The sequence below is a fragment of the Phasianus colchicus genome, chromosome 1 (genome assembly GCF_987193195.1).
Source record: "Phasianus colchicus chromosome 1, bPhaCol1.hap1.1, whole genome shotgun sequence".
Classification (NCBI taxonomy): domain Eukaryota; kingdom Metazoa; phylum Chordata; class Aves; order Galliformes; family Phasianidae; genus Phasianus; species Phasianus colchicus.
In genome coordinates this window covers 177,173,825-177,194,470 of record NC_143436.1, presented here as the reverse complement: position 1 = coordinate 177,194,470, position 20,646 = coordinate 177,173,825, and the positions used below count along the sequence as shown (strand labels likewise).

The 20,646-nt window shown below is 43.2% G+C and overlaps 1 protein-coding gene across 5 annotated transcripts in view; it reads right to left on the bottom strand.

Annotated features, from left to right (window-relative positions):
* Positions 1–1,571: 1,571 nt before the first annotated feature.
* The window catches only part of FLT3 (fms related receptor tyrosine kinase 3), a 41,962-nt gene continuing 22,887 nt past the window's right edge, over positions 1,572–20,646 (bottom strand). For 3 of the 5 annotated variants that reach the window (XM_090133660.1, XM_090133678.1, XM_090133661.1), the window contains 16 exons: positions 18,395–18,560; positions 14,864–14,970; positions 11,843–11,954; positions 10,523–10,701; positions 9,150–9,262; positions 8,924–9,056; positions 8,731–8,835; positions 7,777–7,887; positions 6,792–6,945; positions 6,323–6,453; positions 5,843–5,967; positions 5,350–5,472; positions 4,934–5,045; positions 4,713–4,812; positions 4,037–4,142; positions 1,572–3,662 (listed from right to left, as the gene is read on the bottom strand). In XM_090133660.1, the coding sequence (XP_089989786.1) occupies positions 3,528–3,662; positions 4,037–4,142; positions 4,713–4,812; positions 4,934–5,045; positions 5,350–5,472; positions 5,843–5,967; positions 6,323–6,453; positions 6,792–6,945; positions 7,777–7,887; positions 8,731–8,835; positions 8,924–9,056; positions 9,150–9,262; positions 10,523–10,701; positions 11,843–11,954; positions 14,864–14,970; positions 18,395–18,560 (2,012 nt within the window). In that variant the 3' untranslated portion in view covers positions 1,572–3,527. Of the gene's footprint in view, positions 3,663–4,036; positions 4,143–4,712; positions 4,813–4,933; positions 5,046–5,349; positions 5,720–5,842; positions 5,968–6,322; positions 6,454–6,791; positions 6,946–7,776; positions 7,888–8,730; positions 8,836–8,923; positions 9,057–9,149; positions 9,263–10,522; positions 10,702–11,842; positions 11,955–14,863; positions 14,971–18,394; positions 18,561–20,646 lie in introns of those variants that run through there. The other 2 variants (XM_090133667.1, XM_090133685.1) reach the window with 2 other exon arrangements.

Here is a 20,646-nt window from a genome sequence, read left to right as displayed (position 1 = left end):
GGATGGCTGCTGTCATCCCCAGACAAGAAAACACTGCTCATAGAATGGCCACCACTGCCCACATTCGTGCTGAACCCCGCGGAAGGTGCCCAATTGTGGCTGCAGTATGATCAGCACATGTCTGCCAAGCAGCGAGCCCTGTGGCTATCCCTGGTCCTCGGGCCAATGGCCCCTTCATCTCATAACCATCTAATACCCTACACCTTGCTTTGAGATGTGCCCTTTGTGACACAGCCCATGGCTGTGTCTCCCACCATGTGCTGCCCATCTCTCCCCCCCAGGGCCCCATCTCCTCTCCCCACAGTAGCCCGGTGCTGCAGGGCTGTGCACTCAGCACAGGCACTGTGGGGACACTTCGTTATTTGCAAGGTCGAAGGTTTCAGAGGCGTTGACTGCACACCTCCTTGCAGGGTCCTGGGGCTCTGGGGGTGATGTTTCATGCAGGTGGCAAAGGCTGCTCTGAGGAGGTGGATGGGGCTGGATGCAATGCACAGCTCAGGGGGGTTCCCCCAGCCACTGCCCCAGAAGCCTTCCCCAGGGCCAGAGGTTCTCATGCCCCCTCCCCACTGCCTGCTCAGAGAACTGAGGCTGTAAAGAAGGGAGGAGACAGCGCTTCTGCCAGGGACAAACCCATTCCCTCCAAAGCAAACAAAGCCCAGGCCTCTGGCTCCGAGGAGGAGCTGAGTCTGACTGCTCCCCACACCGCCCATTCACTCCCAGATCCTTCCCCAGGAGAAGAGTGGGGCCTCGCCCCACGTTCCAGCCCGCAGAGGTCCCAGGAGCAGGGCCTTATCCTGGGCCACACCGCCCTCCTCCGACCACTCCCACCTGGCTGAGCCCTGGGGCAATGAGACACTTCGGGCACTGAGGGTTGGTCCTGTTTCACACAGGGCTTGGTTCTTTTCCAGATCTCCCATCCCTCTCTTTCAAACACAGTGGTTTGGCTTCTGTTAGGGAAGCACATCCAGAACCAGGAGAAAGGTCTCCTAGGCAAGCTGAGCAGTGTGCTCAAGAGAGCCTCATGAGGTTCAGCAAATCCAAGCGCAAGATCTTGCTCCTGGCTCACAGCCACCCTCACTATCAATACAAGCTGGGAGCAAAAGGAAAGAGCACAGCCCTTCCCCAGGACCAGGGTAGTGGTGGATGGCAGTTGGATGTGAGCAGCAGTGTGCCCCCATAGCCCAGAAAGATTGTTGTATCCTGGGCTGCATCCAAAGCAGTGTGGCCAGCAGGGTGAGGGAGTGATCCTGCCCCTCTGCTCTGTGCTGGTGAGGCCTCACCTGGAGTACTGCATGCAGATGTGGAGTCCTCAGTACAGGAGAGACGTGGAGCTGTTGGAGTGCATCCAGAGGAGGGCCACAAAAATGACCCAAGGGATGGCACACATCCCTTTGAGAACAGGCTGAGAGAGCTGGGGCTGTTCAGCCTGGAGAAGAGAAGGCTGTGGGGAGACCTGAGAGTGGTCTTTTGGTATACAAGAGGAGCTGTAAGAAAGAAGGGGATGGGCTCTATAGGGGAAATGGTTTCAAACTAAAAGAGGAGAGATTTAGACTGGGAGGAAAACTCTCTAATTAGAATATAAGGAAAGAATTTTTTATAATAAAAGCAGTGAGGCACCGGCATAGGTTGCCCAGAGGGGTGGTGGATGCCCCATCCCTGGGGACACTCACTCAAGGTCAGGCTGGACGGGGCACTGAGCACCTGATGGAGCTGTGATGTCCCTGTTCATCACAGGGAATTGGACTAGGTGGCCCTTAAAGGTCACTCACAGCTCAAACGATTCTGTGATTCTGTATTTTGGCGAGTGCTGCTGGCGACACAGGGTGACCGATTTGGCGGAGAAGTCATTGCGGGAGGAGCTGCCCACTCGGCATCTCACCAACTCGCTGTGCCCGCAGCTCCCCGCACCCCGCGGTGCCGTCGGAACGATCCCCGAGCAGCGCAGGGCGGTCCCCGAGCTCCCCCTAGTGCCGCCGGGGACGAGAGAAGAAACTCCGGGCCGCTTCCCAGTGTCAGCCTCCTCATTTCTTTTTTACAACAAAGGTAGTGAAGCGCCGGTACGGGTTGCCCAGAGAGGTGGTGGACGCCCCGTCCATGGAGACTTTCAAGGCAAGGCTGGATGCGGACCAGGGAGACCTGATCAAGCTGTGGTGTCCCTGCTCATTGCAGGGGAGTTGGGCTAGATGGTCTTTAAATGTCCCTTCCAACTCTAAGGACTCTATAATTCTATATATATACAATTCATAAGTGCTGCATTAAAACATGAATTATTTTCAGACAGTGTTAGTAAAGAGCAGCTCTGTTTACACTATAGCATGTTCTATCCAAACACTCATGAATTTGTAACACTGGAAACCCTATTTGCAGTTGAGACTTTGTAAGATATTAAAGAGAACAAAACTATTAACCAGTATATCCTGACCTCAGTTCACTGAAGTACAGACAAATGCATCCAATCAGACATTGTGGAAGGCATGTTTACAAATCCCCAAACCCCACCATGACAATAATGTGTATTTTTAACTGTATTAAAAAAATACTGAGCCTCTGATTATTGTCCTGGGAATCTGAAAGCAAGTTAAAGAGTTGTGCTCTCATCTTATGGCAGCCAAGTTTATGCAGTCAGGCTGACCACTGGGAGCTTGGTGTGATATCACACTCCTAACTTGCTACAGTGGACAAATTCTACAAAAGTATTATTTTTTTACTCAATATTAAAACACACCAAGCTTGAAAAGCAGTATTAGCTATGGTTCAGTTCATGTAAGACTTCCAGTTGGAGGCAGTCATCCAGGTTTTCTAGACAAGGGAGTAGGAGGGTCACCTCCTGCCCTCCTCTGCCTATTGTAGGTGCTTATTTAGGTGAAAGGAATCACTTGCTGTGAGTGCCTGATTCTCACCAGCAAGTGCAGAGCTGGGTGTCTGGAGCCCACCTAAGTCCCTAAAGCTCAGTGACATGAACTCACCTGAATTGGGCATCTATTGGGAAATTACAGCAATTGAGACAATCAGGACAGGACAGTCAAACACACTCAGCTTCATAGTTCCCTGGAAACTAAGGCTGGTATTCTAAAAGTCAGGCTTCTAAAGTCGGCAATTTTAAGTGGCCTTATTTCCAGCACTCACTGACATCCAGGGATCAAGGTGTTCTTTACTCCACACCATTTCCTTTTAGACACACAGTCTGAGCTTGTGCTCAGACAAAAAAATCTCACAGATTTTTTTTTGTGTTTGTTTGAATTATGTTGAGAGCAGCCTCAGTTCCAATGCATGGATTAGATTCTGTTTACATAAAACCAGCAAATAGATTTCTGGCCACAGGGGGATGGCTAAAAGACAGCTGCACCTGTTACAGATGTGCTTGTTGAAGGCAAAGAAATGAATTGCTGTGTCTTCTCAAAGTAACATGAACATGGACTATCCCACCAAAAATGTGAATAGAGCAGGAGGTGATAACATCATCTTAGTGGTGAAGTGAAGCATTTATGCTACATGGAGCTTAGGAAAATACTGAGGTCAAACCCAGTTCATTTCTCAACATGACAGTCTTCATGTTGGAGCACAGCTGGGGACAGAAGAGATTCCTCATCCTTACTTACAGCTGGGCTAGTTTTGTTGTTGGATTTGGGTGGAGAAACAGTTTTCCTCATGTTCTGGTAAACCTGGAGATTGGAAAGAGGAAAGAAAGGATACCTTCTGTTAGAATGTATTGTTCTCAGAGAACTGCTTTTCTCGTGCTGAAGCAGGCACTGGTAGGATGCAGACCTCCTCCTAGAGGTGCACCATGGGAGAGCCATGCTCAGGTCTGTCATGTCTCACTGAATCATAGAATCATCACTTCTAAGATCATCTAGTCCAACCATCACCACCATGCCCACTATGCCCTTCAGTGCCACATCTACACGTTTCTTGAATACCTCTAGGACTCCACTGCTTCCCTGGGCAGCCTGTTCCACTACAAAAAGAGAAACTAGATCATTGTAATCTATGGGTCCCCTCCAAAAATAAAGTTTTTCTCCTTTCTGTGTTTACTTACTGCTCCCTCTGCCTCCACCAGCTGACAGGCAAGAGAGGAAACCAGCTGGGAAAATGAGGGTCTTCTTCTGGAGTCCAGTGCCCAGCAGGACTGCATCACATAATAGCTGTGGGAGCAAGGGAGTGATAGAAAATATGTGAGCTGTTGGAGTCTGGTAAGGACCTTCATGGAAATGCAGATGTTGGATGGGAATACAGGGCACCAGGATGACTTTCCAGAGAGAGGGCAGATTTGAACACACTGCATCAGAGGAAAGCACAAAGAAAGGATGAGAAAAAAGGGTGAAATGAAGTACATGGCTTTACTGGTGTCCTTAGCAAAATCTTCATCATAGGACTGAGGCCAGGATTTCACACTGGCTGGAATGTACTGTACTTCCAGCTTCCACACAGAAAAGGGTAGGCAAAATGCATTCAGGACTATGGATTCCACAAGAGTAAATCCAGCGTGAGTCTGAAAAGAATTGTTTTTCTAATGGTTTCTGCTTCAGGACAAAACTTACATGATCAAGATGCATTTTTCAGAGTTAGAGAAAGATCCCACCTTCTTCAACTTTTCTGAACAGGATACAGTGTAAAATAAATATGAGGTCATAGAAACAGTGACGTAGCAAACATAAATCCCCACTCTGTGCATAATCCAGAAAAAGAAAAAAACAACCAAAAAACCCACTTACACGTGTTTTGTAGCATAATAAGGTCGGTCCATTTTAAATCCACTTTTAATTAATTTGTAGAAGTTCGCATCAACTTGAATGCCAGGGTAGGGATTCACACCTGGGAAAATATGGTAGGAAAAGTGCACTCAGGACTTTGGAGTCCACAAAAGCAGATCCAACTTGAGTCTGATGAACTGCCAAAGGCAAGCAGTGTTCTTCTGCCATGTTACAGAACGCACCCAAAGAGAATATTTCCCACAGCAGTATTCCATAAGACCAAACATCACTCTTCATGGTGTACATCCCCTCAAACAAACTTTCAGGAGCCATCCATTTAACGGGTAAACGAACCTGTGCAGATGGGGAAAGGAAGGCAGGTCATGCTGTGATACAGGCTCACTGTGTGCATTGTTGTAGCTCTCACTGCCCAGCTAGAAGCAAGTTAAAAGCTTGACCTCTCTCTGAATCACTGCCTTAATTTAGCTGATTATAAATTAAGAATCTGCATTTCTCAAGGGCAGATAAAGTGAGACTTCTGTACTGTTTTACAGTTATCTACAATGCTAAAAAGAATTTGCAAATGTAAAGCTTCCCTTTCTTGGTTCCTTATAATTCTTAAAATATCATGAAAAACACAGAGCACTCGTAAACTCACATTTCCCTGGACGATGTAGTTGGAGTCATTCATGACATCTCTGGCAAGGCCAAAGTCACATATTTTCATGACTTTCCCATGGGTCACCAGTATATTGCGGGCAGCGAGGTCTCTGTGAATGCACTAAGAGGGACAGGATGGGTTAACACTCTGCGGCGTTTGGTATCAGAGGGAAAAAATTACCTGGTTTGTGGCTTTGCACAGGGCTCTGTGAATTGCTGCCCCTTTCCTCTGAAACTCTCTGCAAGCTGGGCAGTCCCTGGTTTCTCCCAGCTGAGGACAGTGCCAGGGTAGGCAGAAACGTGTGGTGTAGCCACTGCTTCTTACTCAGGACTGTGCTTACAAGTAGAAGCCAGTCTTTGCAACAGAGCTGGGGAAGGAGGTTTAATTCAAGTCTGCCACTGTGTGGCTCTCTTCCTCTGTCTGCATTTTAGTAGGCTGACATGTTTTTGCTATCTTTTCTATCTAAACATTATGCTACCCTTCACCATACCGATTTGGACTCAAGAAACTCCATTCCTTTGGCAACTTGATAAGAGAAGCATAAAAGGTCTTCAAAAGTGAGCACATTAAAATCCTCGTCTTCATCCATCTGTCTGCTTGCACACTTAATTTCATCTGTAAAAAATAACCAGAACACATATTTTCCATACCCTCCCTTACTATTCTATTGGCTGTTATAGGATTTTCATCTCTCCTATCAAGAACAACATTAAGAAGAGCATTCATCTTTTGCATTCTTTGCTCAGACAAAATATTTTCATACTCAAATACCATGTATATTATGACCAGAAACATAAGTCTGAGATATTAATTGTTAAATCCTTCTCCAGCAAAATACATTTCCGACAGGAAGGAAGAGAGAAAACAGAATGGAACCTCCTGTCTTGTTGAATCTAGCCAAGCTAGACCAATAATATAATAAATACAATAATAACAGAATTGCTAGAGATAAGAGCAATTAATCTATTACCTTCCTCAGAGCAGAGTGCAATCCCATTTGGTCCAGAGGTCATATTTATGTTTTGGCTTGTTTGTGTGACTTTAAGTTCATCCTCTCTGTACAGATCCATGTTCACACCATATTTCAGGTGGGCTCCTTTCCTGGTAAGGGTGACAGATTTTCCAAGGTTATACAATGGAAAACATAATCTACTAAATGTAAACTGTTTTACAGGGAAATAGCATGATCTGTTATGACTAATAAAAACCTGAGCATAGACATGATTTTCTCAAAACTTAAGCAGAAACAAGAGATTTCTGGTCCTTTGATAAGTGATAGGAAGGTTTTAAGAAGAAACAAATCTCAGTTCTTTTCAAGGCCTTGCTTCTTAAAGCGTGCAGACTCTCAAGAACTCAGTAATTGCACCTGTTCACAGTACAGCTAAGAACACAGCTAAAAAGAGCTTTGCAAAGTATTAAACTATTGCTGAATGTCTTACCTGGAATTTCGGTCCAAACAGAAATTGTGATAGAAACTGAAGTTGTGCTGTTTAAAAATATCAGTCAGCGTCCAGAGAAATTTTTCTCTCTTGCTCCTTAAGTAGTTCAGAAGGTCACCATAGCAACAGTACTCAAAAATCAAGTAGATTGGTCCTGGAATATTTGAAAAGTAAACATTTTCTGCTATCTATAGCAGTGTCCCCATTAAAGTCTTAAGGATGCCCCATCTTCCTCCAGGATTGATTTGTATTAAATATCTCAATCAACTCCCCTACTCAGGTAAATGAACTGTAGATGCACTGGTGGAAATCCCTTTGGAAAGTGTATGCAAGTGAATTTCCCCTGTGGTCCATCTCTCAAGGCAGACTGCAAATCCCCACAAAGGCATGAAGACCTTTCCTCATGCCAACAGCACTGGGCTGGGGGCACAAGCTATAAAGGTGCAACAGGTTTCAACAACAAAAGGTGACCCCTGCTAATTGTCTTGTTAACGAGTATCATGACTTACGGCCTTTCATTTATCTGCAAAGGAAGGAAAAATACATTCAATCCCTGGCTCAGGCAGGCCAAGAGGAAGGCCCTTATGAGACTGCAGGTGCAGAATGAAGAGCCCAGCAATGCTTGGGGTAGCCTCGCATCACCTCTGATGTCTTACACTGGCTCAGAAGGAACAAATAAGGATTTATGGACATTTCTGATATGGACAGGTAAAACATTGCACTTTCTCCAGAGGGGATCTGTCCTTAGCCCCTGTCTATCCATTGCTGTTCACTGCTGGATTGGTCACAGTTGAACTTCTTGAGAAAGCAATATCCTCAATGATATCACTAGCCACTCATTAATTAATTAGTGATAATATAGGTGATTAAATAAGTCTTGGATTTTTTAATACTGCTGCCAATTATCAAATTTTAATATTTCTTTTCTGTTCAGGTGCCTTCATTGGTCATTAGTTTTAATTGGTACTTAATTTAATTAAGTTACCTGACACAGTGCAAGCTCCTAGCAGGTTCACAATATTTTCATGGCTTCCAATGTGAGTCATCATTTTCAGTTCAGACATCAGAGCATCTTTTTCTGAAGTGTCAGACTTTTCTGAGAGAGCAATTACACAGATTTGTAAACCTCCAGTCAAGAATTATAAATGCAAATGGTTGTGATGCTTTGTCACACTCAAATCTTCATTTTAAATGAATTGTATTCACTGTTAATTTGGGGACATCCTAAAAAAGTGTGGCATGAATGAGCTAAGGCTAAAGTGTATTTCAATAATAACTTTAGGTTTGTTTTTCAGTAAGTATTCAGTCCTTGTGGGCTCAATGAATTGGAGACATGAGCTGGAATAATCAAGATAGATTCCAATAAAGACATCAATCAAGCAGTGGATGGAGGAAGCAAAGCAGGTACAAGGATGTGAGCAATGGGCTGGGAGGCTGCACTGGCTGTGGAGGCCAACAGGTGAATTCTGCTGGCTGGCAGGGATGCTTACTTCTGGACACTGCTTTTAGAGGAGGGGAGGACAGCCAGAGCAAAGCAGCAAGGAGAACCTGAAGTTTAAGATGCTTGTCCTATAAGGAAGGATGGAAATAAGCGGTTTTGTGCCGTCAAGAATGGGTTATAGGAAGATTTGCTGGAGGCTCTGCAAACAAGCTTGCTCAGATACAGGAGGCAAAGAATATGCAACAGCTCCATTCTTTCCCACACAGATCTTCTCTGCTGCTTAGAACTAAATGCAACATGCTGCAGGAAGAAAGCTTTTCAGCAACATCTTCTGAAATTGAAACATGCTTTTAAAACCATTATAAAAAGGTTTAGGAACCAAGCATTTGTGAGACCTAACTGCTGAAAGTCTGTATTTAGAGAGATTCCCCACTGCTTCTGCTTTGGAGTCAATAGAATGTATCACTGCTTGCAAAGATCTCCCACAGTTTACTGTACCTTTTAGCATTTTGACTGCAACCTGCACTGAGTCTCCTGCCTTGTTAATTCCATAAGCCGTAGCATTCACCACTTTCCCGAAAGCCCCTGAACCAAGAACCTGTCCTGCAAGACACAATAAACCAGTGTTATGAGTAGGTGGTACAGCACGGGCTGCCACTCCAACACTATGGTTTGCTTGATGACTGCTCACCAAATTCCAGATTTTCCCTGGGAAATTCCCATTTGAGATCATATTCATATTCACGGAAGTCAATGTAGATGTATTCGTTATCCAATGGTCCAATCACCTGAATCATTTGCAGCTGGCTTTCATATCTAAATTGCTTGGGAAGGAAAAAATGCAGAGAAAGTCTTAGAGAAGGAACAGCCTGTTAGGAACAAAAGATGAAGGGACAGGTATTGATGCTTGTTTTTACCTTTTTGTACTTATGACAAATGAGTACACACAAAAAAACGATCAACAGGAAGATAAATCCAGCAAAAACACAGAGTGCAGCATTGTCTGGCAGAGAAGAAACAGTTCCTGCAACTTTAAAAGAGAAATGTTACTACCCACTGTATCAGAGATTGTGACTAGGGCACAAGGAGAGCCGGTAGCAGCTTAGCTGCTTTTACTTTTGCAGCCATTTCACACCTGAGCTTCCTCTGTGCTGGGAGTGCAACAGAGACAGAAGCAGAGCAAAGAGCTGGGCAGGGAAAACTCAGCTGTGGGTAGTTCTGACATTTGCTTTCATTTAAAGAAACACGCTACATGAATCAGTGCATCTCAGGGTGCTGGTATTTTCCATGGACTGGACTTTGTGAGCATAAGCAGAAGTAAGAAATTCCTCTTCTCGTCTTCCCTCCTCTCTCCTTTGCACCTTTCCCCAAGCAATGTCAGATACCAAAACACCAGCATCAATGGATGGACTGCACAAAACCTGCTTTGCAAACTGTTCTGCTGCTCAGAAAGGAAACCTCTTACCTAGTCAAGGTCATACAAAAAGGCACTGTTTGGTTAGGAAGTGCTACATGAAGTCTGCCTTCATATTCTGCTACTTTCTAAGAGCATAAGGATTAGGCTTACTTTCTAATGCCGTTTCAACATAAATGCTCAAATTCTATCAGTGGTCACAGCTTATGTCAGCTGTGATCAAAAGCAGCAAACAGCTTGCTTGTCCATGCTTTGTGCTGAGAGTACCTGGGTGCTTCAAAACATTTCTCAGGTGCCAGAGCATGTTTCCTGGAACTGAAATATTTTGCTCTATGGGATGTATATGGAGTAACAAATGTCAAGTGGACGGGCAAATAATTATGTTGATTTTCTTGGTCAACGAGAAAGCAATCTCGCATAGGCCTTACAAGAAGAGAGGTAGCACAGCAAATCCCAAACCAGGGATCTGTTCCTCATGTGCCTCCTCCAGGAGAGGAGCAAGAGCCAGCATCTGCCACCAGCTACCAGCGTGGCTTCAGCTCTTCCCAAAGCTGATGCCTCCAGTTTCCAGGTGGAGATTACTAAGAGGAAACAAAAAAGCAGATTCCAGCATTGTCATGATTCCATCCTGCACTTCTGATTCTTGTGGGATTTCTGCTCATTTTAATGATGGGGTTCTATGCTTTGGGATTAGAGAAGAGACATATGTCTCCCTTTCACTCACCACTCCCCACACCGCATACACACAGTGCTTGTGTTTTCCCCTTAGTGCTGTTACAGGCCAGCCATTTAGCCAGATAAAAAATATTGCAGGTTCTACCATGACAGCTTTAATGAAGTTGTGAAAATCTGCGCTAAAACACTGAGTTCTGGTACCTGACATGTTAATGAAGCTCTTCTTGCAGTTGGAGCCGACCAAATTGCTTGCACAGCATTCAACAGAGAACGTTGTTGCTGTCTCCTTTACATCTAAAATGCTGCTTGAAATCCATGACCCCAGAGATCTCCTTTCTGGCAAGAAGTTCTGGATCCCTTCCTTGATTTCTTCAGTACAGCTGGAAAACAAAGGAGTCCAGTTCTGATTTTTGGCTTGCACTCACTTTTCCCAGAGAAGGTGGGATGTTTCAAAACAAGTCTTACATCTGCACTGGAAGGGAGGAAGATAAGGACAGATGAACTGTTTTGTTCTGTCACTGCTAGAGAGAGGCCTCAGAGAAGTTTCCAGTGCCACGTATTTGTGATAGATGTGGCAGGGTATGCAGGGGATTAAATGGGCTTGCCATTTCCACACTGGGTTCACACTCTCCTTCCATTCCTACTGCTTGTACCTTTACCTTGCCACTTGAGCTGCTACTAAAACAGCCAATATAGCATGAACTCAGAGCAAATGTTCTGACTCCTTCCACTGAAGAGATGCAATTTCAGCCACAAGTTTCTCTCACTCAAGGCCTAAAATGAAGGAAAAACTGCAGCATTTTCTTTTTCCAGAAAGCTGTTTTAAGGAGAATATGAAACTCTAGCTGGATGTTTTCTTTCTTCTTCAGTTCCTATACAAACAGATTGATGTTTGGAAGCCTTTGCAGAGATATGGATGAGAAAGTTGTCTACGTAATTCTTTCATATCTAGTTGAAATGCTTGGAGTTTTATACATAATCTTCCAAAAGATGATTTGACCTGGTGCTCTTCTACAACAGTGGGATTATTAGTTTTTGGCACATCCGAAATAAAAGCTACAGAATTCATAAAACAGCTCAATGCTGTCTCAGCTTCTCATGAAATTTTAGGGCCTGACTCATTGCCCTGAATAAATAGAGGAAATGGAAACACTCTCACTGACTTTACTGGAAACACTCTCACTGACATTAGTGGCTACAGGTCATTGCGACAGCTGTATTAACCGAAGCTTGACCAATTAATCAAACCCATACTAACTAGTGCATTCCCTGAATGCCCCTCAGCTTTGATTGTAGATATGTGTCTGAGGAGGTGGGAGGATATATTTCAGTATGAAGAGCCTGGGATACACATCTTTACAGATTTTATTCAGTGCCAACAAAAATACTGAAAATTCTCCCTAGTTTTGGTGATAGTAATTCCCCTGGAGTGGGCCACAATATTTCATTTTCTTCATTTAATTAAGGATCACTCAGATACGCTCCTTGCAACAAATCAAAAAGAGAAGACTATTTATTTACTTGGATGAGTTCAGGTCAGGACAGTTCCTCCAAACCCAGGATGAAGCTGGATAGCTGTCAGCGATGCAGGAGATCTGCTTGAACAATAACTGCATTGTTACTTCAGGTTTTCCTGCAACCAGATGACACAAGACAACTTCTGTTAATGCTCTGGTAACCAAAACCTTTATGTTTATGTGATAACACTGTATCTGCTGAGGCCCCAATCTGCTTCTGTGGTTGCAAAATAATCCACCTGGATGCCATCATGGGAGCTCGCTGCAGCCCTCAGCTCTCCCCCTTCCTCTAGCCCCTGTGCCTTGTGCTGTGGGAAGGGCAGTAGCCACTTCTCTACATGCACACAGACAGACCAAAACAGCAGCAGAGCCAAAACTGGAAATCTTAACTTCTGCTTTTCTGACTGAGAGCAAGCATTCAGCCCCAGCACTGCCCTGACAGCCCACTTCTGGTTGTCCAGCTCACATAAAATGTGCATGGAGGTGGGTGCTCTGCAGATTCCCAGCATGGAGCAATGGTTGAAGCTACAACCATGCTTCACAGTGGAGACAACCAAGCACACCAATTAAGATTGTGCAGGCCTTTCAGCTGCAGGCAGGCATGTCTGAGGTGGTGCAGCCTTCATGAAGCCTCTACAAGACAAGTGGTCCCCAGACTGACTGCTCTAACTCACAAATGTCTTCAGTAAACAACAACAAAAAAAAGATGTAAACTGACCACAAAGAGCTACCACCTAATGGGTGTGCTTCCTTTCACTATATATCCCTCCAGTAGTCACATATGTTCTGTCTCTGTAGGGTTAAAATACAGCCACTGTATTTCAAAGGGTTCCTAGGCTTTGTGGTTTTCTTTAGAAATGTTTTTTTTTTTTTTAGTATATGACTAATTTCTCTTATTTTGTCCCCTCTGTTGACAGTAAATTAAGGGGAGGAGAAAAAAGGAAAATAACTTCCTCCTCTGATTTGATAAGTGGACTCTTCCTTGGTATTTACCATTTCGTTTCCACAGCTTTATTGCTAAAAATGGAAGAACACAAAGTAAAACCATGATTCTCTTCACACGACACTGCACTAAATGAAATCCAGGCACTGAGTATGGAGAATGATGCTGAGTGCTTATGGGTCACGTTGCTTTTATTGGTCAGAGAAAGGACATGTCTCCTCTGTGAGCCTGGATGACCCCAGCAGGGTGCTCATGGCTAAGAGGGCATGTAATGAAGAATTTGTCTATCCCTGATATGGAGATATTTAACCCCACACAGTATGACCTCTTGGACTAAGGCTGGGACAAAGCTATTCCCATGTTGGAAGTTTTTTCACCAGCCCTGCATAACAACTGAACCATGACCTTTCCTGCTGGTAGTCACCTCTTGCTATGTTGATAGTAGGGACATTCTCAGTGGTTTACTTCTACCCATTAAAATAGGGCACAGGTTATCTTGCACTTTGCCATGAAGAAAAGGAGGTCAAAAATTCTCCCAGACAGTTGTTATGGAGAACATGAGGCTGAAGTAACTAAATCAAAGTGTCTAAATAAGAGATGTTCTCTCGCTGATCTCAGGATCCTGAAATCAGATACTCAAAGACACGCTCGGATACTCAAGTATATTGATTTCTTTGAAAAGCAAAAAGCAAAAAAAAAAACAAAACAGTTTAATTCATAGAATCATAGAATCAGCAAGGTTGAAAGAGACCTCAAAGATCATCCAGTCCAACTATACACCTGCCACCAACATTTCCCACTAAACCATGTCCCTCAGTACAACATGTAAATATTTCTCGGACACCTCCAGGGGCGGTGACTCCACCACCTCCCTGGGCAGCCCATTCCAGTGCCTGACAACTACCTCTGTGAAGAATTATTTCCTAACGTCCAACCTGAATCTCCTCTGGCACAATTTGAGGCCATTCTCTCTATCCCTATTACTAGTTACATGGGAAAATAGGTTTACCCCCACCTCACCACAGCCTCCTTTCAGGTAGCTGTAGAGAGTGATAAGGTTTCTCCTGAGCCTCCTCTTCTCCAGACTAAACAATTCCAGCTCCCTCAGCTGCTCCTCATAAGACTTGTGCTCCAGATCCCTCAACTTTGCTGCCCTTCTCCGGGCATGCCTTGATGTCTTTCTTTTAGTGAGGGGCCCAAAACTGAACACAGTACTCGAGGTGAAGCCTCACCAGAGCTGAGCACAGAGGGATAATCACTCCTTGCTCATGCTGGCAAAACTATTTCTGATACAAGCCAGGATGCCATTAGCGTTCTTGGCCACCTAGGCCAAGTTCAGCAGAGCATCGACCAATGCCCCCAGGCACATTTCCTTCACACAGCCTTCCAGTCACTCTGCCCCAAGACTGTAGTGTTGCCTGGGGTTGTTTTGGCCAAACTGCAGAACTCAGCATTTGGTCTTGTTAGACTTCATACCACTGGCCCCAGCCCAGCTACCTGGCTGTCCAGATCCTTCTGTAGGGCCTTCCTACCCCCAGGCAGATTGACACATCCAGCCAGCTTGGTGTCATCTGCAAATGTATTGGGGGTGCACTCAATGTCCTCATCCAGGTCATCAATAAAGAGATTGAACAGGACAGGCCCCAGCACCAACCCCTGAAGAACACACTCATGACTGGTCACCAGTTGGATTTAACTCCATTCACCACCACTCTTTGGGCCTGGTCCTCCAGCCAGTTGTTTACCCAGCAAAAAGTGTACCTGTCCAAGCTGTGGGCTGCCAGCTCTCCAGAAGAATACTGTGGGAGTCAATGTCAACAGTCTTTCCCTCATTCCCCAGGCTGGTCACTAGGTCATAGAATTCAATCTCTAGTCAGAGATCACTCTGAGATTTAAGCCACCTAAGCTCAAAATGGATGGAGATAATGAACATTTAATTGTCTCTCTTCTATTGTATGACATAGCAGAAGTGAAAAGCGCCATCTAACCTCCATTTACATCAGTGATAAAACCTAACTGAGAGATCAAGGTTCTCCCTCCCAGATTTGGCCACATCTTTACAGGGATTCTTTTCTCACTTACTTCTCACGTACAAAGCGAATTTTTTCGTCATGACCGTATCATCATTTTCAGCATAAAATACATATATCCCAGAACGGTGCTGATGATTGCAGAACTTTGATGAAATGCTGTGGAGCAAAGAAAAGAACAAAAGACTGACTTGAAAAAAGATTCCAGATGCAATCGATATTCATATACATGTTTGAAACAATTCAACGCCTTGTAATGATGAATCCAGACTAAATTATTAACATTAATCCAGAAAGAATGTAAATGTCTTGGAGGATTTATTTCTCCCTGCAGTACTAATTTCCCTCACAATTTTTTTCATATTTCTTTGAGTGCATCTGGGCTGTAGGGTTGTGATTTTGTGACCAGTCCACTGGAAGAAAAGGTGTATAACACATCCTGGTGCAGATGCTAAGATCAGCAAAGATACAAGTTTTCTACTCTCTGAAGGATTTCTATGTGAGTTTCTAGCTGATACAGTAAGAACTACTATGAAATAGCAGTGAGATAGTTAGGATCATGCAAGATAAACCTCTCCAGATCAGAAGGTCTAATAGAAACTCAAAAATGAGCTCATCATCTGAAGCTCAGTTTCAGTGAGAGAAAATATCGAGATATTTCTGCAAGAGGCAGTCTTCTGCTAACCACTATGGCCTGTGGCCCAATGGATGGTAAGAAACCAAGACCCAAACCTGAAGGAAGATGCCTGTGACAGTGAAACAGTGAGTGAGAGCTCTAAGAAGTCACTGAGCAGAAACTATTATCAGAGGACTATAGTGAAATAAAGATTGAGCATGACTGACCTACTGAGTGAGAAAGAGGTGGGGAGAGGGAACTATATCACCTTACAGTGTTGGCATCCTATTTTTGTCCTTTTGGTTAAATTATTTGTGTCAGAATGATTGTCAGATTTAAATGGCAGCTTTTGCAGTTCATCAACTCCTGGACAGTGCCCTCAGACATAGGGTTTGGATTTGGAGTGGTGCTGTGTGGAGCCAGGGGTTGGTCTCAGTGATCCTTGTGGGTTTCTTCCAACTCAGGATATTCTATGAATCTATGACTCTATTTTGCTGGGGAATTGGAAGTAGACATTAAAAGACTATACTGGCAATAGAAAAAGTAAGAGAAAGCAAGATCTTGCTCATTAAGCATGATACCAAGCAAGAACTAAGACACCAAGCATCGTCACACAATTCTAATGCAAGAAAACTTGCACTGGGAATTTTGCCTTCTGATGAATGCAACATATCCATATTGAGTTACTGGCTTTTGAATGTCTTAATCTGAAATGGCCTCAAAGATGTCCCTGAAACTCAAGGGATTTTTCTGAGGTCAGATCCCTTTTAAGATGCCTCAAAGGCAGGGCAAACCACAAACTATTTGCTGCTTTTGAAATCGTAGGTCTGAAGGATTAAATCCTAATAAAATAACGAGAAAATCATTAGAAAAGAATGCCTTAGATATCTGAGAATCTGTGGGGATGTGAGATAAATAATATAAATCTAACAGAAGTCATTATGTATATGAAAACTCATTTGCTCTTAGGAGGGAAGTGAAAATCATCAGTGTGAAGGAACACAGAGGTAACAAAAGCAGACAGAAAATGGGAATTTTGGAACAATCAGTGAAAACGTAAGGGCACTGACAGAGAGATGAATCTCTGAGACTTGAAAGCAAAAGCTAAAGAAGGGGTCAGAGTTAATTAATAAAATTCAATACGGTCTGTAATCAGGAAGAACAGCTTGATAAGGAAATGACAGGAATCAGAAAAGGGAAAAACAGGAAATGAAAAAGGATATGAAAGGAGTAAAGTAGAAGTGTTAAAAGATGGGATTACACAGAAGTCAACTCAAATGAGCGAAGTTAGACTCAGAGTATGTTAAGGTACGTGTTGATATTTTTCGTGCTGTTTTGAGAAATCTTCTGCTTTAAAATTATGTCCAGACCTACAGTGCTACAACTTGTAGGCAGAATTCCCTCACCTTGTTCTCCTTGCTGATTCTAGAGACACCAAGGTGAACAAAACCCCCAACTCTCTCTGGGCAAGCTCTAGTGGTGTGGGGCCACAGGTGGGAGCAGTCCCCCAGCCCCACTGGGCCACAGAGGTTGTCTGAGGTGACGCATGCATGGAGGCCACCAGCAGCTGCACTCTTCTGATTAATGGATTACCTAAGCTACGTCACATCTCTCCAAGTTGTTATTGTTGGCTCACGCTATAGCACCTTCTTATCTGGATTGAATTACACTAGCTGCCAAGAGTCTAAGAAAAAATGACTCCTACTCTTAACAAGTCCATGAGAGCCACTAAGCAAGTAAATTTGGTATTATCTGGAAAGGATGAGCAAATTCTCATGGCTGCCCCATGAGACCTCATTTCCAAAATCAGTCTTGACCACAAAGAATAGACCTGCCTAGCTCACATCAGGCATACAGATTAGTCACCGACATTATCAAAGTTTGATGACAGCCCTCACTGTATCAGCAGGGACAGAGTTCCTGTGGTCATTGCCAGGAGATGACAATTTACTGATCTCCACTGAACTGTCTCTGAAACATGCAGAAGTCTGACTCCAATACCGTTCTGATGCCACAAATAGGCAAGTCTGTTGTGAAGACGACTTGAGAAGCTAGTGGATATGATCAGATGTATCAAAAATACTTTGGAAATGAAGAAAAAAAGTGAAATCAAGGCTGTGACACAGATCTAAGGAGATGTTAGAATTATGTAAAGAAATTAGTGTGGGTAGATTAACATCTGCCTACATCTTGCTTTTTTTTAAAGCTAAAACTTCACAAGAGCAGCGTGGTTTTATTTTCACTAAGGTGAATAAGAGCTGCTACCTTGAAAGTATGGGACTATTCTGAAAGAAACTCTGAAGGAAATTAGATAATCTTATCAAGAGATTAGAAAGCCTGGGGAATTGAGAAAACATTAGCCTTAAACAGGACTTGTGCCAAAACTTCATTTTAGGAAATAACAGAAAAGGTAGATAAATAACAGGTTTATTCACAACATGTTTTGCAACAATGGAAGAATACCGTGACCTATGTAATTAGCAGAACGGTATGTTTCTGTGGCACAGGCAGAGCTGAACAGACCTAAAGGCAGCTTGGGAAACTACAGGGCCCTGGGCTTGAGTTGAGCAATAGCAAAGATACTGGGAACATCATCAAGAACAGGATGACAAAAGGGGAACATACAGAACTTGAGGCCCAGTGTGATCTCAAAAGAGATGTATGCAAAAGAGAACTGAGAAGTTCTCTGAGAAATTATGTCAAGAGGAGGAGAATGGCAAAATATATATAATCTGAAAAGCTGCATAACTTACCAGTGGGTTTATTATCTCACGGAGAATAAAGAGATTCTATAGGTTATTTAACAAATTGCTATTGAAAGCCAAACTACCATTGGCCTATCATTAGCTAACATGGCTTTATCACCTGACCCATCCACATATAAAAAGTACAAAGAGAGTATGAAATACGGATGACAATAAGACATAAAATGAAAACATTTGAAATTATATCAAAATATTCCAGTACCTGTGTCCATCCTCACTGTGACTTTGCTTACATGGAAATGTTTTCTGGGAAAATAGCCACATGCATTTAACTGGTGGATACGCTGTAAAGTTAACTTCAAAGCAAAACTCTTCATCACCAATTTCAAAATCTTCTCTAGAGTCAGTTATATTTATAAACCCCTTTTCTGAAAAAGAGATAATATTGATACTGTGTTAAAAAGGCTGAACTGCTTAATGAATGGGTTCTGACATCTGTATGTTTTTTGTTTTAGTTGTCACAAGTGAAAAAAAAACACCCTGTTACATCACAAAAGGCATCCTGTTAATCAAAAGAAGATAATGCTTCAAAAGTGGTACTGCAGTGATGTCACTGTGTTCTACTCTGAGTCTGTGTGATATCTGCTGGAGTTGTAGATACGGTCAGACGAGAGCCCTTCCCCAATGCTCCAACATTTCTGCTCTACCCACCCTGTAGAACCTCAGGTCCAGTAACTCCATTATTTTTTCTTTGTTTGCTTCAGTTGTGTGTTCCAGGTGTTAGCAGCTGCATCTAACGAAACAAAACCACACGGCACCACCAGCACAACCAGATGTTAATAGTCTTTGTTTCTGTGAAATGAGCTAAAGATTTTGTAAATAAGACTTGTAACTGTTCACTTATTTCTTCGTCTAAATTAAAATCATTTTAAGAAAGGCAAAAAGAACATGAGAAAGCATTTTGAAGGTGTGCATTGGACATGTACTGCTGGTATTTTCCTTGCTTGGGTGGGATTGGTTTCACCAAATGGAGCTGTCTTAAGTTCAGTGACCCACCTAAGCTGTTTTGTTTGAACCTCTGATACATTTGGTGGAAGAGGGTGGGAATGTTTGGATATATCCCATCCTAGAACAGAAGATAACAAAGATATACTGAAGTGTTCTCTGGAAATTCTCATGCCACTGACTGCTGGAGGAAGCAGGTCATTGCTGGGGCTAGATGTCTCATGAGCTGCCAACCCAAAGAGACTGAACAGCAGGCAGATGTGGGAGGCAACAGTTCTAATTGCATCAGCAGAGCTAGAATCAGCTCTGTAAAGTTCATATATGTTAGTGAGCTCTGGAGATGCTTAGAGGAGGTCTAGGCCAAGGTTGCCTAGACCTGTGTCCAGTTGAGTTCAGAGTTAGGGGAAACTTGTATCAGTGTTAAATCAGCCACATGGTGAAAAAACTGCACTGTAGAAGTATTAACGGAGTGGGATTTCTCTTTAGAGTGTTTTTCTTTCAGTTGTAACCCTGTATTGGTTTTGGCATGTTTTGTCTCTGTGTAACTGACTGATTTAAAAAATACTATCTGGAAACTCCCATACAAACCACAGAAATTTCAGTATTTTAAAACAAGAAGCAATCCTATTCATGACCATTCTCCTCTTTTTTATGCTAAAGTTTTATTGGTTTTATAAATTAGACCTTCATCTTTTGAATACTCCTTTGGAATTCATCTTTCCAGGTCCAAGGTCATCTGTATGCAGTGTTAACAATATAACAATACAGCTTGTCAAGAGTGAAGGCTTTCTCCAGAGTGCACACAGGGACTTTGGAGTAGGAGGAAAACACTCAGAAAGAGTAGTTTCTTTCTTGAAACAGAAAGAAAATAGCACTTTCATTTTTTCCTTGGCTTACTATTTATTTATTTATTTATTTTGGCACATGTAAAGGTATTTCTGCCAGAGAAATAGTGAACATGATTTTTAATGTTAAAGAGGTGAGCTGAAATTTTTGAGGCTGGAATCAAAGTTTTTCTGCCACTGCCTTTATTATGTTTGTTTGTTGCTACTTTAAACTTAATATGTGCTACAAAATATCTTGCATATTCCCAGATTCAGATTGCATGCTGCTAAAAATTCTTTATTCCACACTGGTTGAAATTGAATTGAAACCTGCAGGAACACCGAGCCTTGCAGCTGCAGCTGTTGGCACCATCTCTGTTTAGCTTTCAGTGTCTAAGCACCCTGCCTGATTTGACCAACTAAGGAGGATGAGATAAGCTGCTGAAGTATCGAGTAGCAAAGAGCAAGCAAGATGTGTCTGGCTACGAGGTGTTAGAGACCATCCATCAGTGCAGCTGTATTATGCAAACTCCCTAGGCAATGCAGAGTGTCCCAACTTCTTGATAAAGTTACATCACCACCAATCCCAGTGTAGCTATAGGTGCGGATTCGTGAACAGTGACTGAAAGTAGGACTCCAACCATTTCATTGCTACCCTGTAACACAGACATTTGAATGAAATTTC